General features: G+C 40.4%; 1 protein-coding gene across 1 annotated transcript in view; it reads right to left on the bottom strand.

Annotated features, from left to right (window-relative positions):
• Positions 1–319: 319 nt before the first annotated feature.
• The window catches only part of styx (serine/threonine/tyrosine interacting protein), a 33,353-nt gene continuing 9,310 nt past the window's right edge, over positions 320–24,362 (bottom strand). The window contains exons 2-11 of the mRNA XM_003227787.4: positions 16,144–16,176; positions 13,251–13,304; positions 12,203–12,300; positions 9,931–9,991; positions 9,328–9,364; positions 8,252–8,291; positions 8,117–8,167; positions 3,178–3,250; positions 1,344–1,428; positions 320–847 (exon numbers count right to left, since the gene is read on the bottom strand). Of these exons, the coding sequence (XP_003227835.1) occupies positions 777–847; positions 1,344–1,428; positions 3,178–3,250; positions 8,117–8,167; positions 8,252–8,291; positions 9,328–9,364; positions 9,931–9,991; positions 12,203–12,300; positions 13,251–13,304; positions 16,144–16,176 (603 nt within the window). The 3' untranslated portion in view covers positions 320–776. The remainder of the gene's footprint in view (positions 848–1,343; positions 1,429–3,177; positions 3,251–8,116; positions 8,168–8,251; positions 8,292–9,327; positions 9,365–9,930; positions 9,992–12,202; positions 12,301–13,250; positions 13,305–16,143; positions 16,177–24,362) is intronic.

The raw sequence follows: 24,362 nt of genomic DNA, 5'->3' as shown, positions 1-24,362 counted from the left end.
GGTACAATGGGTTGGCGGTTCAAATCCACAAGACAGGATGAGCTCCCATCTGTCAGCCCTAGCTTCCCATGTGGGGACATGAGAGATGCTTCCTAGCAGGATGGTAACACATCCGGACATCCCCTGGGCAACGTCACTGTAGATGGCTGATTATCTCACACCAGAAGAGACTTTGTTTCTAACACGATCTTTTTAGAAAGACTGAACCCACAGTTTTTACTTCATGGTGATCACCGCAATATGTTTTGGTAACTGCCAAAATTTGGTTTTCCTCTGCCTGAAGCAAATATTTGTGAAATGAAACAAACACAAACCGTAGTGAATTTTAGGAATTTGTTTCTTTTTTCTTTCTTTTTTTTTACTAAATACTCTTGTTATAAATTACACAAAACTTTATAAACAAATCATCCCCACTTGCATTTTTGCTTAAGTAATAACTTTAGCAATACAAATAAAGAAATTTTCAAGTATGAAAAGTGCATTATTGCAATAATACCTCTTTGCAAGTCCAAAGTCTTGGTTTAGGGTAAAACTATAAAGTGTAAAAAAAAAAAAAGACCAGGAGGAGTAAAACAATCAGTGCCATCTAGTCAGCCGAGGGATCCAATACCTTTACAATGTTGCTTGGTGTGCTACTGGAGGAGCAGGTTTGCATAAGGAAGGTGGACTCGTCTCCCATTTTTTAAAAATTACATCCGGTGGTTGTTCATCCTGGTAAGATTAGCAGCTGCCACAAGAAGAAAGTCCCCAAAAGCAAGTCCGAGGGGCCCTTGGCATCAACCGTTCTGAGCTGCTGCTTGCATATTGGCGATTTCTTCATCTTCTTCATGAGTACGTTTCAGGCTTCCTATAAAGCAGGCCAGTGATTGGAGAAAGTGGTCAAGAAGATGGAAATACAAAGCCTTCCAAAAGAAAAGAGCAAGTGCAACTAGAGCTAGTTCTGAAAACAGTTTGGTTTTGCTTTAGATGACCAAACTGCCTCTGAAAATTCCTTTTATAAGGGCAAGCCAGAAAGCCAAGGTTGATTTATAGAAAATAAGAAATAGAAATGTAAAATAATACACTTTTATTAATTACACGCACCTGAGTTTTGTCACGATCTAGTCACCTTCCACTTGAATCCATTTCAGCCGTCTTTATTCAAATGATCACTTCCTTGCCGCCCTGAGGCTGCTGTAGAAGTTCAAACTGATTTGTCCAGTATGGACCATCTCCCATTTTAGTGATGCCAACTAATTTTGGGAGACTTCCTATGTTACATGTTGGCATCTCAAACTAGTATCCAAAGACTAATTATATCAGGAATAATATCTAGCTATTAAGTACAAGAAAGAGCTGCTCACCTGTACTAACAGACAGTGACCGTTCCAGCTGTCGAGGGGACATCATTTGGATAGTTAACTTTGCAAGATAGATGGCTTCGTATTCCTAAGAAAGATAGGTGCAAACAGTTAAACAAATGGACTCTACTCAAATAAGGATCTTGACAAAAAAAGCAAAAGGAGGGAAAGTCCTGCTGTTCCAAATAAACGGAGAACGGTTTTGCAACTGGAAAATAATTATTAAAAACACTGGCATAAGTCCTTTATTAGACCTAAGTAGAGAAGGCCTGTTGAATCAGAAACGTATGAAAATGTTGGTCTGAGAATTTGACATGAATTCCGCTCTTGCCAAGAAACCCCATGGTTGCCAAACCTTGAAGACAGACAACAACATGCGATTGGTATGCTACCTTGAACTAGAATGAGGGTATGTGGACACGTCACAGCTTTTCAGCTTATCAGTAGATTCAGAGAAGGAATGAAACTGTTTCTCCCAAATTACATATCATAAAGCCCTGGCTACTGAGAACTATATAATGGAAGCAGGACTTGCAATTCACTAGCTTCACTGCAAAAGTCCCAGCTTCCTGGGATAAGAAGTCTAAATGTCACCAGCTCCTGGTTTCTGTTTACTTTGCCAGCTAAGATTAATTGATCACATCTTCAAATACTCAGATATATGCAGCAGCCAAATCAAACAAAAGGAGTAAACACAAGTAATACATTAATCTCCAAAGCATGAAAGAAAGAAACGGGCAGCCAGGGGAAATGGAGGGGGCCTTTTTAAAAAAAATTATGTATACCCCACCTTCTCTCTCCCAAAGGAGACTCAAAGCGGCTTACAATTAAAAGTAAAGGTAAGGTAAGGGTTTCCCCTGACGTTAAGTCCAGTCATGTCTGACTCTGGGGGTTGGTGCTCATCTCCATTTCTAAGCCGAAGAGCCGGCGTTGTCCATAGACACCTCCAAGGTCATGTGGCCGGCATGACTGCATGGAGCGCCACTGCCTTCCTGCTGGAGCCGTACCTATTGATCTACTCACATTTGCATGTTTTCGAACTGCTAGGTTGGCAGGAGCTGGGGCTAACAGCGGGCGCTCATTCCACTCCCGGGATTTGAACCTGGGACCATTTGGTCCGCAAGTTCAGCAGCTCAGCACTTTAAAATACTGTGCCACCAGGGGCCCCATAATTTAAAATATACAAATATGCATACATTAAAAGAGAATTAAACATAACAGTATTAAAATTCACAGTTAAAATCCATTAACCTCTTTGTCTCCCACAAGTGAAGTCAATCTACTGAAGATGTGGAAGACGGCCTTCTCAGATGTGAGACTTTAATTATGGTCTTAGGTCTTCCGTAGTAGACAAGACCACCCTCCAAAGCCAAAAGTGTTATTCAAGAGGGGGGGGGAGTAACTGGCTTAGGTTGCTCCGCTTTTTTTCTTGTCTGGTTCCTATCTGTTTTTCTGTTGGGTTTTCTACGAGGAATGCTTCAACAGCATCAAAAGACCAGGCTCCTAATTAGGGTGTTATCACAAGAAGGTTCTTCTCAAAGCTTTGAATACGATTTCCTGCTTCTTGGCAGGGGGTTGGACTGGATGGCCCATGAGGTCTCTTCCAACTCTATTATTCTAGGATTCTAAGCTTCTTGGATTCCTGCCTATAACAGCAAAAGAGAGGAGCAAACCTGCTCTCCACTGCTGAAAATGTTATATATCACACAAGCTCCTATATTTGTTTTTACTTCCAATTCAGAAGCAATACCAATGCATTTTGAGATATGTGCCCAGTAAGATACATCAGATACTTTCCAATTATGAATATCATCTCACTGACGGGAAAAAGACTTACCTGAAGTTGATGAACAAATCCAGCATTGGGATTTATACAAAACCTTCTTTCTTGCACATATGTAAATGCATCCCTAACAAAAGAGAGAGAGAAGTCTTAGTTTTCATATTGGATTAATATTAGTTTTCATTTGGTTCCTGACTCATGAACCTGGTATTGTTTGTTTAGTTATGTTTTCATTCTTCCTTCCCTCAAGGGAGCTTGGAATCACATACAAGGGCCCTCAAGAAACGCCCATGCACGTATTAGTCATGACCAGTAGAGGAAAAATTTGCTTAACTTTAGTAAGTTAATACTTCATAACCATTTGCTGATACTTATGTTTATAGATTTCTCTCTATATGAAATTCTTAATCCAAATTTCCTGGTACAGCCATTAAGCACCGAACCAGGACGGAAGGACTAGGGACATCTGGTAGCAAGCAAGGCCTGGTGAGGGTACATGGGCCAATGAAACATAGCTGTAGCAGTCCTTAGCGAGTTCATTCCTACTACAATCCTATGAGGAGCAGCACTTCCATTTTACAAATGGAGATCTGAGGCTGAGGGTACAATGATTCTATGACAAAAACCAAACTTGAATCCTGGCACCAAAAGACCAAGGCAAATGCTCAATTTCTCTAGACCAGGCATGGGCCTTCTTCGGCCCTTAAGGTGTTTTGGATTTCAATTCCCACAATTCCTAACAGCCTACCAGCTGTTAGGAATTGTGGGAGCTGAGGGCCGAAGTTTGCCCATGCCTGGTCTAGACAAAGAGTTCTTAGGACATATTCATGGGCACAATTACAATAACACAGGCACACTCTTCCTGCAATATAAAAAACCCCAAACCCAATCCCATCCCTTCAGCTTGCATTAATCCCTAACATTATCTCTAAAACCAACCCGCATGCGAAGCCAGAAGAGCCCAGCCCCCTCAACCAAAGGGCCTTCTGCCGCAACCCCAGCAGCAGCAACAGTGCAGTTTGCCCCAATTTTGCTGCTGAAGACTGCAGTGTGAAAGAGAAAAGGAAACATAGCTTGACACAAAAAGAAAACTGCAAACCAGACTGTTTTTATCCCTTTCATCTTCTAAAACTTTCAAGCTCATCCCTCCACTTTGATAAGATGCAATTAGTTTTTAGTGGAAAAGTATTGATTTTTAAAGATGCACAACATTGAAACCTTTTAAGAATGAAGATCTATTTGTATCATCGCTTTCTTTCCTACATCGGCTAGCACTACTTTATTATAGAACTTGGTCCAACCTAGCTTACTACTAGTCCTAGAGGTGAGCTTATTGTTGTAACTGAGAAAAAAGATAGTAGTTACCCTATTTCTTTGATTCCAAGACACACCTTTCCCTATATAGCAAAGGTAATGATTTTCCCCTGACATTAAGTCTAGTCGTGTTTGACTCTAGAGGTTGGTGCTCATCTCCATTTTTAATCCGAAGAGCCAGTGTTGTCCATAGACACTTCCTAGGTCAGGTGGCTGGCATAACTTCATGGAGTGGTACCTTTTGAACTATTCACATATAAAGACCTCTAAAAAGGAGATGTATTTTAGAATAAAGGGGGGGGGGGTGTGCGTGCATGTATGTGTGTGTGTGTGTGTGTGTGTATATAAACTGGCCGGGCTGTGGCACAGGCTGTTGAGCAACCAGCTGCAGCCAGCTGCAATAAATCACTCTGACCAAGAGGTCATGAGTTTGAGGCCAGCTCGGAGCCCCACGTTTGTCTTGTCTTTGTTCTATGTTAAGGCATTGAATGTTTGCCTTATATGGTTAATGTGATCCACCCTGAGTCCCCTTCGGGGTGAGAAGGGCGGAATATAAATACTGTAAATAAATAAATAAAATAAAGACTTTCTTCAGTTGGTGGTACTGAAATTAGCCTGTGTCTTACAATTGATGGCATCTTAGAATTGAAGAAATACAGGACCTGGTAATCCTATTTTGGGCACCTAACAACCCACCAGTTGAGAACAAACAATTATTGTATGAAGGTGCCTTGTGTAAGATTGGAACATAATAATTTACACTGGGTCTGGCTCCTCCTTATGCTTGACAGACAGGGCTTATTATCTGTCAATCATCTTCACCACCCTAAGGGTAAGATACCGTCCCACCCACATTTCCCAGTGATGGAATGACAAAGGAAAACACACTGCCTATGGGATGAAACCAAACAAATACACTAACAAGGGTAACAAGCTTCCCCAAAGCTGCAGAAAAGGAAACTTCATTCTGGGCCCGACACAAGCAATCACCGTACTATCAGGGTGGGCAACACAACCTGTGGAAGAATATGTCTACCAAAAGACACATCCTTTAAAACAAAATTCTCAATCCTGCTAACTAACAAGGACAATTCTAAAAATCAACAACAAAGCCGTCATGCTCAAACCCTCAGAAATGGCATCACTACGAGCCCAAATTCCCTCTGGAACTGGTTTGAAGCTATGCACAAAAGCCAACTCAATATACTGTCGCAAACAATAGAACAAGATAAATGACTCTTAGCCAACTCTTCAAAAAAGACAAACGTACCTATGAAAACCCCTAGTTCTGTCTAGATAGAATTTCAATGATTTACACACATCCGATTCATGTCATTCTTTTTCCTGTGGTGCTTTAAAATCTGAACAAAAATTAAGGCAGAACAATCTTCTGGGAATGATAGAATACATTATTTACTTTAGAAAGAAAAGAAGGACCCAAATGAAAAATAAGAGAATCCTTATGAAAAATGCATTACCTCTTCCAGACTGATAGAACTCTCAATTCAGAGACTCTTGAGTTGAAGTAACAACAGTTAAACCCAAAACTTCAAAGCTAAGAAATTTCAATACCACTGATCTCAAGCATTTAAAAGGAGCAGATAAAACTACAAGTTTCATGCAGGAAAATGATGGATGTTCGTGGTTTAAGCAGAACTAACCCCTTCAAATAATTCTGAACATGAGAAAAAGATGCAAGTGGATTATCTTGCTGACCCTGCAAAACAGAAACTAAGGCTGACACATATCTCTTAAGACCCTTATTCAAACTGGACTGCAGAAAGTTGTGTATTTGTATGTATATTTTTATCAATGTTTAATGTATTTAATTTTTAACTGATTGAATTGTTTGTAGTATTTTTATACTGTGTTTTATTGTAAGCCGCCCTGAGTCCCCTATGGGTGAGTGTGATGACTCATGGGCCATGTAGTCCCGTTCCTAGCACTGTTGTGACAGATGAAGAGGAAAACTTAGGTTTCCCACCGTTTCAGCCAGAATTGGAGCTTTTTCAGCCAGAATTGGAGCCCTTGCACCTGCAGGAGATTTGCCTTCCAGAAGTCTGCCAAACAAGCCTTGAGCCGAAATCTCCCCCATTTTCTCGCCGTGATTATTATAAACAACAGAAAAGCGCTCAGGAGGCTTCTCGCAGGAGCGCTAGGATCGCTGCCAGGCATTCAGCTGATTAAGCCTGCTTCCCATGGGAAACTTTAGGGAGTCATGCATCTGGACACAGAGAATGGCTTTCGGTTCTGGTTCCCCAGAGAATTGTTCTTTGGCGGGAAAACGAGACCCTATTTAGGTGTTTTGCCCACGTAGGAACCTTGCGGAGTCAATTCGTCAGCTTCGGGAGTAGGTAGCCCTTTGTTCCCGTTTCCAGCCTTGCTTCCCAGGACCTTGTCTTGCTCTACGGACCTTGCCTTGCTTCCCGGACCTCGCCACGAATTTACCACGGATCCTGTTCTTGCTCCTCATTTCTTGTTGCCTTGAATTAAGCCTAGTGTTCCAAGAATCAAGTTTACTTCCTAGCCTTGCTTAAGTTTCATGGACTGAAGGACCTTGTCATCTCCCCTCACTTTGCTTGGCAAAGTGAGTGTTTCGGTTACTGGATTACAACTTTGGACCTTAATATTTCATATTGCACATTGTTTCTTTGGACTAATTTTGACCTTTCCTGAAAGGTCTACTTCTGGACTATTTTCTACACTTGTTTTTATTAACTTTATATACTCCTACAATAAAGATATTAGATAGATTCTGGCCTCTGTGTATGGTTATTGGTGCTCTGCAGCCTGGGTCTTGACAGTGAGAAGGGCGGGATATAAGTATTGTAATAAAATAAATAAATAAATAAATAAAGCCAAAACAAACCCCACTGGATCCAACTGAGGACACATTCCCTTACTCCAACACCATTTGCAAAACTTGGAGAAACATATTTGGGTATAGTCTGATCACTTTCCCCAGGAGAGAACTCCCTATCCCTTTTATCCGAAGACTCCACATGCTTTTCTTGCTTCTGGCCACTAGAAGGCTCCTCAGCAACAGAGTTTATCATAGAGATTGTGTTTACTTTCACTCCTTTTCTGATAGCAATCGACATGTCCATTTGAAGGAACTGAAATGAACTCACCACCACCCCTCTAACCACACAAACACTTCAGAGTCAGAGTGATCCAACTACACAGCACATTGGCTATTAACTATATAGTTATTTATTTATTTCGTGTCAAAAGCATTGGTACAGTTAACTGGCTATTAACTAAAAGGGGAGGAGAGGGAAAGGAGGAGTCAGACCCGGCATAAAGGACTGCCTCTCCGTACTACAGGAAAACAAATCACTGCACAGTGCTGTCTATACGAACAGGCAATGGCTAACTGGTAAAGGGATTTATTATTATTATTTATTATTATATTTATTTATACCCGCTTTATCTCTCCTGGAGAAAAGTCAAAGTGGCTTAACATAAAAACATTAGAGTACAATTTAAAATATACAAATATGAAAACATTAAAACAGGATTTGATATAAACAGTATTTTAAAAATCCCAGTTAAAAACCATTAAAACATATTCAAAGTATAATAACCATGCTACCTAGAAATGCTAAAGACTAAGCCTTGCCACTTAGCAAATCCCTTTCCACAAAATAGTTCAAAGCAGGTTCGTGGGTTTTCTTACCTGTACTTCACTCCAAATGTTTCCATTATGTATGCAATAACTAAGGCAGCACTGAAAAGAAAAAAAAAAAAACAAAGTAAGGTATGTTGGCCACTCCTTGTGAATGTTTTATTTTTAAAGTGTGAACTTTGTTACCTTCTGGAAATCCCTGCGTTCCCATGGACAAGAACTTTCCCTGAGAATGAAGAAAGTTACTTTATACAAGAAAGCAGAATTTCCACAGCAACTACATTTCATACTTTTGTCATTTAATGTAAACCCCAGCATACAGTCCATAACTCTTTCAGCAAACAGTGACCAGGTATTAGGGTTGCAGGGAGACTGCATGTCTGTACCTCTGAAGGACAGAATGCTAAGTGGGGAAGAGGCCTGTCCAGCAGCCTAAGCAGGACTTAGTGCAACTCGCTTACATCTACATGGAAGGAAGACAGAAGGACTCCGGCAAAGCAGAGCCTCTGTAATCAACCAGGGAACTAACTATTATAAGCAAAACCATTAGAGAAAATCAACCCAAACACAAGCTAGTTTAACACAACACTAATTTAAACCATTAACACAATAGGTGCTAGCACTAAAATCTGCATGATCATATTAAGCATGCCTAAGAGGGAAGCAGAATGATAGACTAAACAAGTTTGCTTCCTTCCAATTAACCAAAAAAGGCTACCATATGTGGTTGTGATTCATCCATTTATAGCTAGAAGCTATTTATAAGGTTTAACCTATTGACTGGGGCATTATTCTTTGACTCTAAAGCATCATTTTACAGCCAGAAACGTATGCCATTCCAGATGGTGCTGTGCTACAACTACCATCATCTCTCATCGCTATTTATCTGGGTACAAAACTGCAGTCCAGCAGGATCTACACACCATTACCTTCCCACCCAGATTAAAAGGATCACCAAAACAGATTCATGTTGACTTGAGAGTGTAAAAACTGCTATATTTCCGGATGAAGAAAATGCAAGAACATCTTATAAAACTGTGTGAGTGCCCTTCCTTCTGTCTTGTTTTCTGTCTGGTCAGGAAAGGCCTGTAACCGGTAAAGGGCACTTACTGTGCCCTTTACCATGAACAGCTACCTCAAATATTTTCTATAGACACAAACTCTTGGGGCGGGGGGGGGGGGGGGGAATCAATGTATTTGCAAAATATAAATCTTCTCACTTCATCAATTACAAAAGCAAATAGAGAATTGAAAGCACATACCTCCAGTTTGTAAGCTTTCATCAATAAACTCCTTAGTCTAAAGAAGTGGGGGGAAAGAGATTCAATTCCCATTACAGCAAACTCAAATGTCCTTATGCTGATATACCAAAATCAACATCAAAGATAGCAGCATGATAACATTTGTATGCTAATGAGCACGCTGCCCTTGTTCTTCTTCAGAATACATATGGGGCTAACAACTTCCATCAATTTTGGAAAGTCCTTCTGCACACATCACTTTGGAATGCATAGGTGCCATGCAAAACCACCAATGTGCTCTTATACTGGTCTAATTTATTTACTGGAGTTTGTGCAAGATAACTTCCCAGTAAATTGTAACCATGGAAACTAGAAATACTACCAGTTAACATTTGATCCATTTTGTTATGAGGGCAGTACAGAAGACAACATGCAAATAAGGCATATAAAATGCTACCTAGAGAATTATTATCAGTTACTGCTGGTGGAAGTCCCTCGTTCATCTAGCAGAAGCGTTCAGACAGGTTGTCTCACCTCCCACACACAGGGCTGCATTAACTCAGATTACTTCTGAAAGGTAGGATAATAAAACAATCTAGCAGAAAAGATATAAAAAACACTTACCGTAGGGAAAAACCTTATTATGTTTTCAATGGGATTATCTGCAATATCCAAGACTAAATACCTACAATTAAAACAAGTGTGTTAAGTACACAGCAAGGACCTCAGTTTTTCAAAAGTATTGACATCTGTACTAGAAAGCATTGCTCTCATCATATGAAACTGCTATAAAGAATGGGAAGCTGAAAGGCAGGTTTCTGACATAGGATAAATAGCGTACGTTGATGCTGCTTACAACTCCTTCTGTTACTAAATGCCCTTAGCAAACCACATCCAAAACCTCCGGAGATAGAACTGGCTCAGGGGAGGACAATTTCAGGAGAAAAGCAACCAATCGAGTGATGCTTCACTGCTCTCTTTCTTTCCAGCCGCTTGCCACTACCAAGAGTGAGGGGCCAATGTTTGATTGACGAAGCAGAACATATGCTTTATATACAGAAAATCTGAGTTTAAAACCTCTGGACAGGGAAGAGATTACCTGAAACCCATGAGGGAAGGTGAGTAAATATAGCTCACAGGCTAGATGTGATCCCCAGCCCCCTTTTTGTGGCCCTCCCCTTCTCCCAATGAACAAAATTACTGGAGTAGCATGATCTCATCTGAGCAGTTTGTTCAGCATTGGAGTGATTCTCCCACCCACAACAATATAGAGAACTTTGTTTTATTATAGAAACAGAGAACGCCAAGTCTCCCATCAAGAAACTCTTTGCACCTTTTCTCTTGGTGCCAAGGATCAACTTCTTATGTCAAAACTGAAACAGGCTGAACCAGCCACTTGCAGATGAAAGCAGGAAGCTGATTTTGGGCAGTGAAGGAAAAGAGAAAGTATTTCGGATATTTGAGGTGTTGCCTGTATCTGTCCCCAGGGTAGAGCTCTTTGGCTCATTTTTGCAAGGAGAGGTCTTTGGCACTGCCATACCACTGCCTCTTCTTCCTCATCTTTGCTATTTTTTGCCTTCGTTCACAGTATTTCAAGTAAAAACAATTGCAAAATCAAAATTTTGATTAAAAAAATAACACATCCAGAGCTGCACAGAGGAACCTGCAGCCCCCAGTCCTGCCCTAGAAAGCCACTAACAGCTAATGAAGGCAATAGTGAGAGATAAAGGACTCATTGTCTGACATGGCAGCTCTCTGTCTCTACGCTAGGATTTTGTCACATGCTACTGCAGTGAAACATGCAATTTGATACTTGGGTTCCCCATCTCCAAAACTGAGGCAGCAAAATAATCTAAGCTGTTAAAGTAAAGATTATGACATTTTCTCAGCAGAACAGAGAATGATCCAGGTCTCCACCTCCCAATTTTGCAAAGAATACAAAGGGCACCTAGGATGCTGATCTATTTGAAACAGAACAAGGGTTATTATGATTTGTCCTATGCCCTCTAGTACAAGTGGACAACTTCTGTGCGGCTGGGAATCATTTTTCAGAGTGGACAGGGGCTTCAGACCTACACTACGCATCCAAGAAGAGATGGTGTTTAAAACAGATTAAACTGATATTTCCCACTTTGTATTATTTTATATTTTTACATTTCTTTTCCAACCAATAAAATACCCATAATCATTATTAACTAACAAATTTCCCCAATATGTGGTACTACTGAATTTATGTTTATATATAAACTAGCTGCTGAAAGGACTAATCTGAATATGGGGGAAGCTTTAGACTATACTAGGAGTAATATAACCCAAATCAGTGCCTTCAAGGAAGAGAGGTAACCATATCCCATGAATACATTAGTATCAAAACAGGCCTCTATAAACTGCATCCTGAACCCAGAATTCTTGAACTGTGGAGATATGAAATGATGGTCTCATCCTATTAATCATTCTCTACTGTGGCTGGAGTTAAGTGAAAATAAAAAATTAGTTAGAAAAGGAAACAGGATATAAAATCATGCTGGTGTAATTTTGGGAGAACTGGAAATATGTCCCACATTTCAACAGGACAGAACACGCCAAAAATTAGCACAGCACACCCTGTCTTTGCATCATCACTCCATCTTTTTTCTCTCAATTTTCCCAAGTCATAATACTGCAGGAACAAAAGGGTAACTTGAGTTCTTTATCTCTCTCTTAATCCACTTAACTGTTAACTAGATGACTACTAACATACAATATACTAGACAAACAGCAGGGTCCACAGAGACTTGACACATATGGCCTGCTATTCTGTTTAGCACTACTATTACTCAGAATTACACCTAGACAACAAGAACATAAGTGAAGAAGGCTTTGTGATGCTAATTTTCAGAACAGGGCTTTATCTTACCTAAATAACTGTTGAAAGTTTGGTTTTATAAAGTTTGCTTCAATATTCTGCCTTATGCATATTACATGAGTGATTCCATGCTTCTGAAGTATAGGTAGCTGTAAAAGAAAGTTTCAGGACGAAAAGTGAGAACTCTTTGCAACACCAATTGACAAAACACAGACAAATATATAGCTAGTTGTCATTTCATTGTGATACATGGGTGCATGTCATTTCAAAGTCACCTGTCAACTAATGGCAACACCATGAAGTTAATATGGTTTTCTTGGAATCCTCAATGGCAGTTTTGTCACTTCCTTCCTGTGAAACAGAGCCTATGGCACCTAGTATTTGTTAGCAGTCTCCCACCCAAGTATTAACCAGGACTGCCCTTACTTCACTTCCAAGATCAGATAAAATCTCATGCCTTCAGTGTATTTGGACTTTTTATTAAGATATTTAATAAAATATCTTAATGAGAAAGATAAACAATAAACTATTTTAAAATTTCAGTGGGGTTCTGATGCCTTAAAACCAAATTAACAAACATACTTTCCCAAAAGTCCCATCCACATCCACCTGAACCACTCTTTGCCAAAGATACAGTTGATCAACAAACAATATCATCTTTGAGGACGTGTGAGAAAACATATGAAGCTATTCCTAAGTGGTGTCTGTTTATTTTTAATTAACAGATTTCTACCCCATCTTTCCTTGGGGCATAATCCATTGCAAATAAAAACAAAAAATGTAAACATAATGCAGGGAAAAAATACAAATATGACAGTAAAGCTAAAACAGTAGGGTAAAAATAAACAAATTCAGTAAAATAATTTCAGCAATTTAAGATGTTTTTCAGGCTAATGTAGAACATTAAAGATCCAAAAGCCTTCAACAAAGAAGAATCTTCAGGACACTTTTAAAAAGAGAGAGGCTTTAACGAAGAAGAGAAAAGTAAACCAGCCCTGAACATGCTTCCAGAGCCTGGGTATGGCTTAGTTATGACAGTTGTACTTCACTGAAATAGCCTCAGCATTGTGAACAAAAGTTAATCAAAAGGCAAACCAACCTTGCTTTTCATAGCTGAAGAATACGGGCCCAGGAACAACCCAGGTAAAATCTCCTTAAAAAAGGAAGCAAGGAAAAGAAACAAAATTCAGTCTTCTACAGAATAGTTACTAGACCAGGCGTGGGCAAACTTGGACCCTCCAGGTATTTTGGACTTCAACTCCCACAATTCCTATCACCTGAGGGGAAAAAGGAAGAGGCCTGAGTCTGTTAGGAATTGTGGGAGTTGAAGTCCAAAACACCTGGAGGGTCCAAGTTTGCCTATGCCTGTACTAGACAGTAAGCCCAACATTGGTGGAAGGGTTCAATTTAACTGGCATTATCTAGTTGGGTCAAAAGTATATAGAAATAATTAATGTGATAGATATTATTTGGGCTCTAATGGCTTTTGACCATTCCCTCACTCATGTCTTCAAGAAGCATGTAGTAACGGGGCCAAAGTACAGGAAAAGAGATTCTAAACATTAGGAAAAACTTCCTGATGGCAAGATCTGTTTGACCACAGAATATGCTGCTTTGGAGAATGGTTGTCTCCTTCCTCTGGCCATTTTTAAACAGAGGCCGATGTGCCACTACCAAGAGTGAAGGCTTTGATTGTGTATTATTGCCTGCTAGGGGGTTAGCTTTGGGGTTCTCTTCCAACTCTAGGATGCTATGATGAAAGTCTTAGCAAATCATGCCTGAAGTCTCTATTTATTTTCCTGAACTGATAAGCACTGGAGCTGCAAGGAAACTTGCTCAGCCAGAACACAAGAAAGTGACACAGTGAGAACATCTCAAAGTATCCTGAGGTTGTCACAAGTGGAAAGCTCAATCACACGGCTTAGTCACAACTAAGAGCTGCCAGGAAGGGTATCAACACTGGGTTCTGATGATTCACTACTTGGAATGTTCTATGAAAAAGGGCACCGGCAGACGCATGAACGAGTCTGGGGAAACAAGAGAGGTGGAGTGAAACATTTTGACAGCAGGCAGCTGCCCCATCCTGCCAAGGTAATCATATCCCCAGGCCAGAATTCCAAGAACTGCCCTGCTTCACAGCTGCTCCCCCCTCAGCTCTGAGCCTTAGTCCTCAAAGGCAATTCAAAGCTTAGCATGGTTGAGGTTAGCAGAACCAAGGTACAAGTTGCCCCACAGACAAGATAATCATTTCAGACTGAGCCAGAGAACGTAATCATATGCACAGGTTGAATTTTCACCCAAACGTTTCAATGCCTGTTTAGCTACAGCCTGCCTCTCCCTTTCACATTTTTCTCTCTTCATTTCATCATTGCTTCTTCTATCTGGATCGCTTAATTAAAAATCTGGATTTCTTTTTTTTTAATCTGCTGCTCTGAGGTATGTACACTGGCTTGCTTACTTGAACCATCTGGATTGTTTTAAGCAATGATGATGAAGGGGGTTACACAAATTTTACTGGCAGGATTCCTAAATGCACAACAACCTAACACTTAATAGGCAAAGATCTTCTTCTCCTGAATTTCTGCCTCAAATGCAGCTGTTAATTGTGACTGGAAGCCGCTCACCCTCTCTGCACAACTCAGAACCCTACAAACATAAATTTAAAATCTTTTTAATGAAGATTGCTATGCCATAATTCAAAGGCTGCCAAAAGTACAAAAATCAATTCAGCTAACATCTATGTACACATATTTGCAATAACGCAGATAGTAGTAGCTTGTCTCATATAGCAGATAGCAGAAAATTATTTACTTTGCTGTTATTGTATTTTTTACTTTCAAGGTAGTATTTGTGGGAATCTCCACCTCAGGCACCAAAATAACATGGGCGACTTCGTGTACTGTGCACTTTGATTGAGAGATGGTGAAAAAGGCAGTCAGCTCTTCATCTGCCTCAAGCCCTGTTCTGAATCAAAGACTCTAGGAATGTGGTGCAAAGCGTAACCCCCAAATATTTATTTTGCTAACAAGAACAGAAGGAACTCTCTTTAAGAAAGGAAGTACCCGCTGCATGTACACATGACCCTGCACATTTGCTTACTTGTACTGAGGCAACAACAAGGCTTTTGTCTTATCTTTAGGCAATATTCTAAAATAAGCATTTATTTAATGAAACTTTTGTGTAGAATAAAAGTTGTTAAAAGGGCATTGCTGTCATTTCACATTTTGAAAATCACCTTTCTAAATGTATTCATTACTTTTTGTATGGATGGATGCATACTTCCAATTTAGACACTTAAGTGTGTTCGTTCAAGGCAAATGCAGCAAGGGTGTTATAACATGAGCATTAGCCTTCTCCACTGCCCACAGTCAATCAGAGGATCAGTTCACAGCCAGAGCCAGAAGCCTCCAGACCAGACGCCGGAAGTAACTCCTGCATTGGAAAACTATCACCAGGGACCTCGAGGAAACGGAAAGGGAACTTCTTCATATATAGGAACAGAAAGAGATCAGCTGGCTAGGGGCAAGGATAGTAGCGATGGACGTAGTGACTTTCAGCACAAAGGAGTGGGAACTGTGCAGTATAGTAAAGCAAAGAAGGGGATACAGATGTCGTTCAACTAGAAGGTAATACAGGGCCACATCTGATTAAAATACAGAAAGTGTGTGGAGTATAGAACACAGTTTCCCAAAAGCCTGCAGTAGCCGTCTTTCTTTAGGTGAGAATGATTTCCTTTTTTACCAAGCTGACCATGGTTTGCAATGTGAAACAAACATGGATGGTGAATGTTCACAGATCCTGGGTTCATGGTAGTTCTAGCTAACTCATGAAAGCACTTTCCCAAGATTTCTTTGGGAATAGGTTTGCTCCTTGAACAATCCATCTCCAACTCTGAAGCACGTGGGAGTGTCCCAGAGCACCATGTGATTTTGCAAAACTTTACAGCTGCAACAAGTATCTAATGAACTACTTACGAAAGGATATAGCCATACCTGCATCTCTCTTCTCATTGGATATGTCCAGTCCTAAAGAGAGAAAAATAAGATTCATATATCAATATTACACTGTAAGACAGATGAGCTAAAAGTAATCAGATTCTTGGATAAGGTGCAAGGTATTAAAAGGTAAATTAGGCAACCCAGCTGAGGAATAAATCAATTCAGTTACTCTTGAGGAGCTTCCAGCAAAGGCGCACTGGGAGAAATTAAATATTCTTTATTCAGATGCTAAGTCTAGGCTTCAAAACATCGACAGATTTGCACCAAAGCAGGCATTTCCACATTGTATGAGGATTATAACATAATACAGGGTAGGGCTACACCTGAGCTGAAGTTGAACATGTAGTTAAAGAAAAGCAATTTCTTAGAATGTGGGAGAAGTTATAGCAGTGGTTTTAAAGTAATGTTTGTCAGTCCATCTCCAGACAGGATAAAAAGGGATGGAACATGCAATACTAATTCCCATAAACCTTACTCAGTGTACCCTATTATGTACTTCTGCACATTCATTACTATTCCCTGGGTGGCATGAGAATGTTTCATTTAGGAGCCTCTTGCCTACTCCCCACATTAAGGGGGAAATGTGAATAGGGACTTAGCCATATCACATTCATTATTGACTTTCATGCTGGGAAGAAAATTAAAAAGTTATATGAAGGAAAAGGTTGGGAATAAGGGAGGAGGGGTCCTGCAGAACACATTGAACCATATGTCACCAGTTGTCTAAAAAGTGGCATTTCTACATTTAATTTTGCAGTGGGCTGCTGGATTCTAGCACAATGAAGATGTGTAGCAAACACCTCACAAGGTTAACACAAAAGGGTTAGTTATAATTGCATCACTAAAAATCATTGCAAAAGACTGGTTGTTTTGTGGGAATGACTTGATTATGCTAGCAAACCACCAGAAAAGAATATAATCTACACCCTAATTGCCGTTGTTCACATCAACACCCTTATTGTACATTCACACTTTGTAACTTAGTCTCTATTTTATTCATGTCCCATCTAGGATTATTTCCTTCATTAACAATTTATTTAAATCTCAAAGCATTTTGTTTTCAAAAGTGAAATACTCAAGGCGCAAATGCAAACAGTGCCAACAAAGAAGAAAAATAAGACAAGTGCAAAGAAGCCAGAATGGATGTCCAAAGAACTTCTAACTGAGCTAAAGCTCAAAAGTGACATGCACAAGAAGTGGAAAAGGGGAGAAATCACCAAAGAAGAATTCAAACATATAGCCAACACCTGTAGGGAAAAGGTTCGCAAGGCTAAAGCGCAAAATGAGCTCAGGCTTGCCAGGGACATAAAAAACAACAAAAAAGGCTTTTTTGCTTACGTTGGTAGAAAAAGGAAGAAAAAGGAGGCGATAGGGCCATTGCAAGGAGAAGATGGGGTGATGGCGACAGGGGACAGGGAAAAGGCAGAACTACTTAATGCCTTCTTTGCCTCGGTCTTCTCAGAAAAAGAAAGCCATCTTCAACCTCAGCAACATGGAATGGATGAAGGATTGGGGGAAATCCAACCCCAAATAGGGAAACAAGTTGTCAAGGAACACCTGGCCACTCTAAACGAATTCAAGTCCCCAGGGCCAGATCAGCTACATCCAAGAGTACTGAAGGAACTAGCGGAAGTTATTTCAGAACCACTGGCAATTATCTTCGAGAGTTCTTGGAGAACGGGAGAAGTCCCAGCAGATTGGAGGAGGGCGAATGTGGTCCCTATCTTCAAGAAGGGAAAAAAGAACGACCCAAACAATTACCGTCCGGTCAGCCTCACATCAATACCAGGCAAGATTCTGGAAAAGATCATTAAGGAAGTGGTCTGCAAACACTTAGAAACAAATGCGGTCATTGCTAATAGTCAACACGGATTTACCAAAAACAAGTCATGCCAGACTAATCTGATCTCTTTTTTTGATAGAGTTACGAGTTGGGTCGATACAGGGAATGCTGTGGATGTAGCGTACCTGGATTTCAGTAAGGCCTTCGACAAAGTCCCCCACGACCTTCTGGCAAACAAACTAGTAAAATGTGGGCTAGACAAAACTACGGTTAGGTGGATCTGTAATTGGCTAAGCGAACGAACCCAAAGGGTGCTCACCAATGCGTCGTCTTCATCATGGAAAGAAGTGACAAGTGGAGTGCCGCAGGGCTCCGTCCTGGGCCCGGTTCTGTTCAACATCTTTATTAACGACTAAGACGAAGGGTTAGAAGGCACGATCATCAAGTTTGCAGACAACACAAAACTGGGAGGGATAGCTAACACTCCAGAAGACAGGAGCAGAATTCAAAACGATCTTGACAGACTAGAGAGATGGGCCAAAACTAACAAAATGAAGTTCAACAGGGACAAATGCAAGATACTTCACTTCGGCAGAAAAAATGGAAATCTAAGATACAGAATGGGGATGCCTGGCTTGACAGCAGTGTGTGCGAAAAAGACCTTGGAGTCCTTGTGGACAACAAGTTAAACATGAGCCAACAATGTGATGCGGCTGCTAAAAAAGCCAATGGGATTCTGGCCTGCATCAATAGGGGAATAGCGTCTAGATCCAGGGAAGTTATGCTCCCCCTCTATTCTGCCTTGGTCAGACCACACCTGGAATACTGTGTCCAATTTTGGGCACCACAGTTGAAGGGAGATGTGGACAAGCTGGAAAGCGTCCAGAGGAGGGCGACTAAAATGATTAAGGGTCTGGAGAACAAGCCCTATGAGGAGCGGCTTAAAGAGCTGGGCATGTTTAGCCTGCAGAAGAGAAGGCTGAGAGGAGACATGATAGCCATGTACAAATACGTGAAGGGAAGTCATAGGGAGCTGGAAAAATCACAGAAAATTGAAAGTAAAATGGATAAGACAAAACTATTTGATTAGGAAACAAAATTTAGTGATATTTTAGCTTAGAAAAAGCACAAGGGGGAAATGAGGATATAAGATTAGGCATGGTACAGGTAAAGTCCTAGGTATTCTTTTCTCTTTCACCACAACTTTAAATGGTGGGAAATAGGAGTTGCTGCAGGTTGGAAACTGAGATCAGGTAAAAGGAACCATTTCTTCACACAGCACATATTTAAAGCATGGAATTTGTCATCCCAAGGTGTTTTGCTGGCCACACACTGTACTGCTTTAAAGGGGGATGGTCACAATTATGGAAGATATAGTAAACTCTATAAGAATCTGAATGTAGTCTAGGGCAATATGGTCCTCAATACCAGTTTCTGGACAGCGTGAATCAAGTCAGATTCCTGTAGGCATATGTTAGGTCACTGTGGGAACAGAATGCTGGACTAGATGATATTGTGGCTTTCATGTCTGTACACAACATTTTAAAAGGTGCACCATAAGGCTCACTGTGGTGTGAATTACTTCACTGCAAAAGTGAAGCTCCGTGATTCATCTCAGTGAGATGATGTTGTAGATGTCTAAGAAAGGCAAAGAACATGCTTAAAAACAGAGATACATTATGTGGAAACTGCTATAATTTTAGGCCTTAAACATACCACAATCACGTACTCTTTTAACACCCTGTAAAACACTTGGAGCTTATCAACCAAAGCGAGTACTTTTATATGGTCCAAAAAAAAGCATATACATTAACTTGTATTTATTCAGTTAATAAGTTGGTTAGTTCCAGATCCTGGGCACCCAACACCATAAACTTTTACTTCAGCACTGAACAGCTTTTCCTGGAAGTGCTATTACAGTAATTTCAATGGAACATTTCCAAAGTACTCAGAATTACAACCTTAAATCAGAGACTGACCAACGCTGAAGCTTAGTAATGACTCAGCGATGCTACTACACATCGGAAGCATATCTAAAAGCCAATGATATTTTCTCCTGCTGCTTTAGATATGTCTAGCCAGTGCTGATTCTTGTCTGTCGAATGTGGGAGCTACTCTAGGAGCTTTCATGTGTGAGCACTGCAGCAGGGTAAAAATGAGCTCATTAATAAATAAATAACATTCTTAACCTCCTGTTCATTCAAAGGGAGAGAAGCAACATACTTGTGGGCTGTAATACAGTATAGCACAGCAGGGTGTAGTAGTTCTGCATCTGGACCTATACCAGGCTATCTATCTATCTATCTATCTATCTATCTATCTATCTATCTATCTATCTATATCACAGCCTTACCATACAGCAGGCATGGGCAAACTTCAGCCCTCCAGGTGCTTTGGACTTTATCTCCGACAATTACTAACAGCCTACTAGCTGTTAGGAATTGTGGGTGTTGAAGTCCAAAACACCTGGAGGGCTGAAATTTGCCCATGTCTGCCATAGTCTCTGAAGTCTCCTGCTCTCTCACAGGCATTCCATGGGTGGAATGGAGAAATTGATGGAATTGGAGAAGCATCTGGTTATGTCCCCAGACACAGGAACAAAATGAATACCTCAGAGCTGGGATCCAGTAGTCTTAGCCCTGCTGTGAGCATTTCATGTCTGGCTATGGGGACAGATATTTATCTGATACTGACCGCTCTCTTCACAAGACATGGGAGGGGTGCAACACACAAGATGCAATTCACAACCAGGCAGGGGGTGATCTTTATTTCAAGATTCCAGCCACTGCCAACACATAAGCATGTGTGTGCGAGGCAATGAAACACTGAGGGGAGGAGTGATGGAGGAATCCTTGTAGACTATGTGAATTGCAGTTCACAACCAGAAGACACTCTCTCTGTCTTTGTGTCTTCTCTCTTTATATGTTTGTTACAGGATTTTAATTACAAATTGTCAGTAAATGTCTCCTCAACATACACATAACCCAAACCTGGAGCCCATACGCAGCTTCCAATTTTCCTCAGAAAAGCCACTCCAACATCTATACTAGCTGACTCTCAGGTTTCAGACTTTCTTCCTATAATTTGACACACGACTGCAAATTATATACAGTACAATTATATACACTTATCCAACATAAATGGGCTGGCAGAACGTTGGATAAGTGAAAATGTTGGATAATAAGGAGGGATTCAGGAAAAGCCTATTAAACATCAAATTACATTATGATTTTACAAATTAAGCACCAAAACATGTTTTACAACAAATTGACAGAAAAAGCAGTTCAATACACGGTGACATTACGTAGTAATAGCTGTATTTACAAATTTAACACCAAAACTTCACAATATATTTAAAAATTGACCACAAAAACACTGACTACTAAAAGGCAAACTGTGTTGGACAACAATCTATATATATATAAATGAGTAATGGTGTTCCCCCCGCCACTAAACAAAGAAAGTACAAGCCCCAGAACCTACAAATTTGGCAGCACAATTCACCATCCTTGCCCCTAGGTTCCGACAACAAAAAGAAAAGAAAAATAAAGTCCTAATTAGAGCTAGCGGAATAATTGTTTTTAGCCAATTGCTGCCAGTTAGAAGGCTAAGCTCTGCCCACTTGGTCTCCTAGCAACCCACTCAGCCCAGGGGACAGGCAGAGTTAGGCCTCACTTAGGCAGTGTGGAAGAGGCCTATCAAATACAGATTATCAGATTTTAACTGGATTATATGGCAGTGTAGATTCACGGCCCTTCCACACAGCTATATCACCCATTTAGAATCTTATATTATCTGCTTTGAACGGTTATCTTGACTCCACACTGCCATATAATCCACTTCAGTGTGCATTTTATCCAGCTGTGTAGAAGAGGTCTCATATAATCCAGTTCTAAGCAGATAATATAAGATTATAAATATACAGTAGAGTCTCACTTATCCAACATAAACAGGCCGGCAGAATGTTGGATAAGTGAATATGTTGGATAATAACAAGGGATTCAGGAAAAGCCGATTAAACATCAAATTAGGTAATCATTATACAAATTAAGCACCAACACATCATGTTATACAACAAATTTGACAGAAAAAGTAGTTCCATATGCAGTAATGCTATGTAGTAATTACTGTATTTACAAATTTACCACCAAAATAGCACAATCAGGGCCAGCTAACACCTCCCAACAAAGTATTCCCATCACAAAAGTCTGGCAAATCCTGTTTTCTGAGGGCCACAGACAGTAGAAGCACATAAAATATCGCAAAGAACACCACTCTGAAAACAAGGGAATTCCAGACAGTGCCAGCTAACACCTCCCAACAAAAAATTCACCCAGGGAAGAAGCAGCCAGGCTTTAAAGCTGCAAGGCCATTACATGCTAATCATTTTCCCTAATTGCAGCATTCATACTTGCCTCCAACAGACAAAAAAAAAACAATCAGAAATATTGTATATTCACAAGCTTTAGGAAATAATATCCCCTGATGGCACAGCATGTTATAGCGCTGAGCTGCTGAACTTCTGGACCGAAAGGTCGCAGGTTTGAATTGGGGAAGCGGAGAGAGCCCCCACTGTTAGTCCCAGCTTCTGCCAACCCTAAAGTTCAAAAACATACAAATAAGAGTAGACAAATAGGTACTGCTCCGGCGGGAAGGTACTGGCGCTCCATGCAGTTATGCCACATGACCTTGGAGGAGTCTACGGACAACGCCGGCTCTTCGGCTTTGAAATGGAGATAAGCACCAACCCCCAAAGTCAGACATGAATGGACTTAATGTCAAGGGAAAACCTTTACCCATTACCTTAACTACCACCAATTCCTCAATACTTTATTTCCCATACCACCATACTTCGCCACAGCAACACGTGGCTGGGCACAGCTAGTGTTTTATAAGTGAAGGTTGGATAAGTGAGACTCTACTGTATATTGAAACAAAGAAATGTTTATTTATGACTTCTCTGGCACATAAAGCGTATCTTGTTACAAAGTTCTTTCCTTCATATACAGTAATAGATATTATCTTTCACTCTTTAAGATCAATAAATCGATTGAAACTTTGACTCAAAGGATTCTCTTTCTCTCAGGTTTACCCAACTAGAACCTGGACTTAAACTAGTCCTTTTATACTTCAATACAACATTGGAAGCTACTCACTTAGACACATATCACCTTCCCTCTCTAGCTCTTCAGACTAGAGACTCACTAACTTTTAAAATGTTCCCTCCTTTTTTATTCCAGCTAGCTCCGCCCCTTTCTTGCTAGCCTCTCAGAATGGATAAATTTCTACAGCAGTAGCCACGTTACCATGGTGTTACGTTACCATAACAACCAATAAGAAGTAGCTAACTCCTACCTACCTTTGCTATATAACCAACATTAAATAACATTGACAAAAATCCCCATTATAATAAAGTTTTTTGTTACAGAGGGCGAGGAAAGCTTCAGAGGCTGCAAGGTAAGGACTTTGGTCCTTCAAAGAGAGTTGGAGAATATCAAAGCCTACAGCATTAAAAAAAACCCAAACATATGCTAGTATAAAAGAAACATAAATATGCAATATGCCTTTAACACGAGGTATATTTTCTATGCAAGATCTTAAAACAACTGTTTCTCCAATATGCCTAATCAGAGCCCCCAGATGGCGTAGTGGACTAAGTGACTTGAAGGTTGGGTTGCTGACCTGAAAGCTGCCAGGTTCGAATCCCACCTGGGGAGAGTGTGGATGAGCTCCCTCTATCAGCTCCAGCTCCATGCGGGGACATGAGAGAAGCCTCCCACAAGGATGGTAAAAACATCAAAACATCCGGGCGTCCCCTGGGCAACGTCCTAGAAGACGGCCAATTCTCTCACTACAGAAGCAACTCCGGTTGCTCCTGACACGAAAAATATATATATATATATGCCTAATTGTAAATTTTTTACATACTGTATTTCACCGATTCTAAATTGTACTTTTTCCTGCCTTGTAGGAGCTCCAAAAACAGGGTGTGGGTTTCTAAGAATTTTCTCGCATTTTGCTGATGGCGCAACAGTTGCAGTTTTGGAAGGGAATCCCGCTCTTGCTATTGTATTTGAAAACAAAATGATATGCTTTGCAAGTGTGTAGCCACTGTTACGGAACAAGGTTTTATTTGTATCTTTGAAAAGCTGAATTACTAGAGCTGTCTTTCATGCACTGCGATCCTTCAGTGTGGACCTCAAAATGTCAAAAAGATTGCACTACAAAGCTTCATTCAAAAGGAAAGTAACTGAATATGCAAAACAACATGGCAATGCAGCTATGGATTGACATTTTAACGTAAATGAGATAAATGTTCATTATTGGGGGAAAAACTTCCCCCCAAAAAATAAAAACTCCAAAAATGGGGTGCAATTAAGATTTGATGGCACCTTAGATTCAGTGAAATGGAATAACTGCATTTAATCAC

Source organism: Anolis carolinensis, chromosome 1, assembly GCF_035594765.1.
Source record: "Anolis carolinensis isolate JA03-04 chromosome 1, rAnoCar3.1.pri, whole genome shotgun sequence".
Taxonomy (NCBI): Eukaryota; Metazoa; Chordata; class Lepidosauria; order Squamata; family Dactyloidae; genus Anolis; species Anolis carolinensis.
Note: the sequence above shows the minus strand (reverse complement) of the source record. Positions and strands in the feature narration are given on the sequence as shown.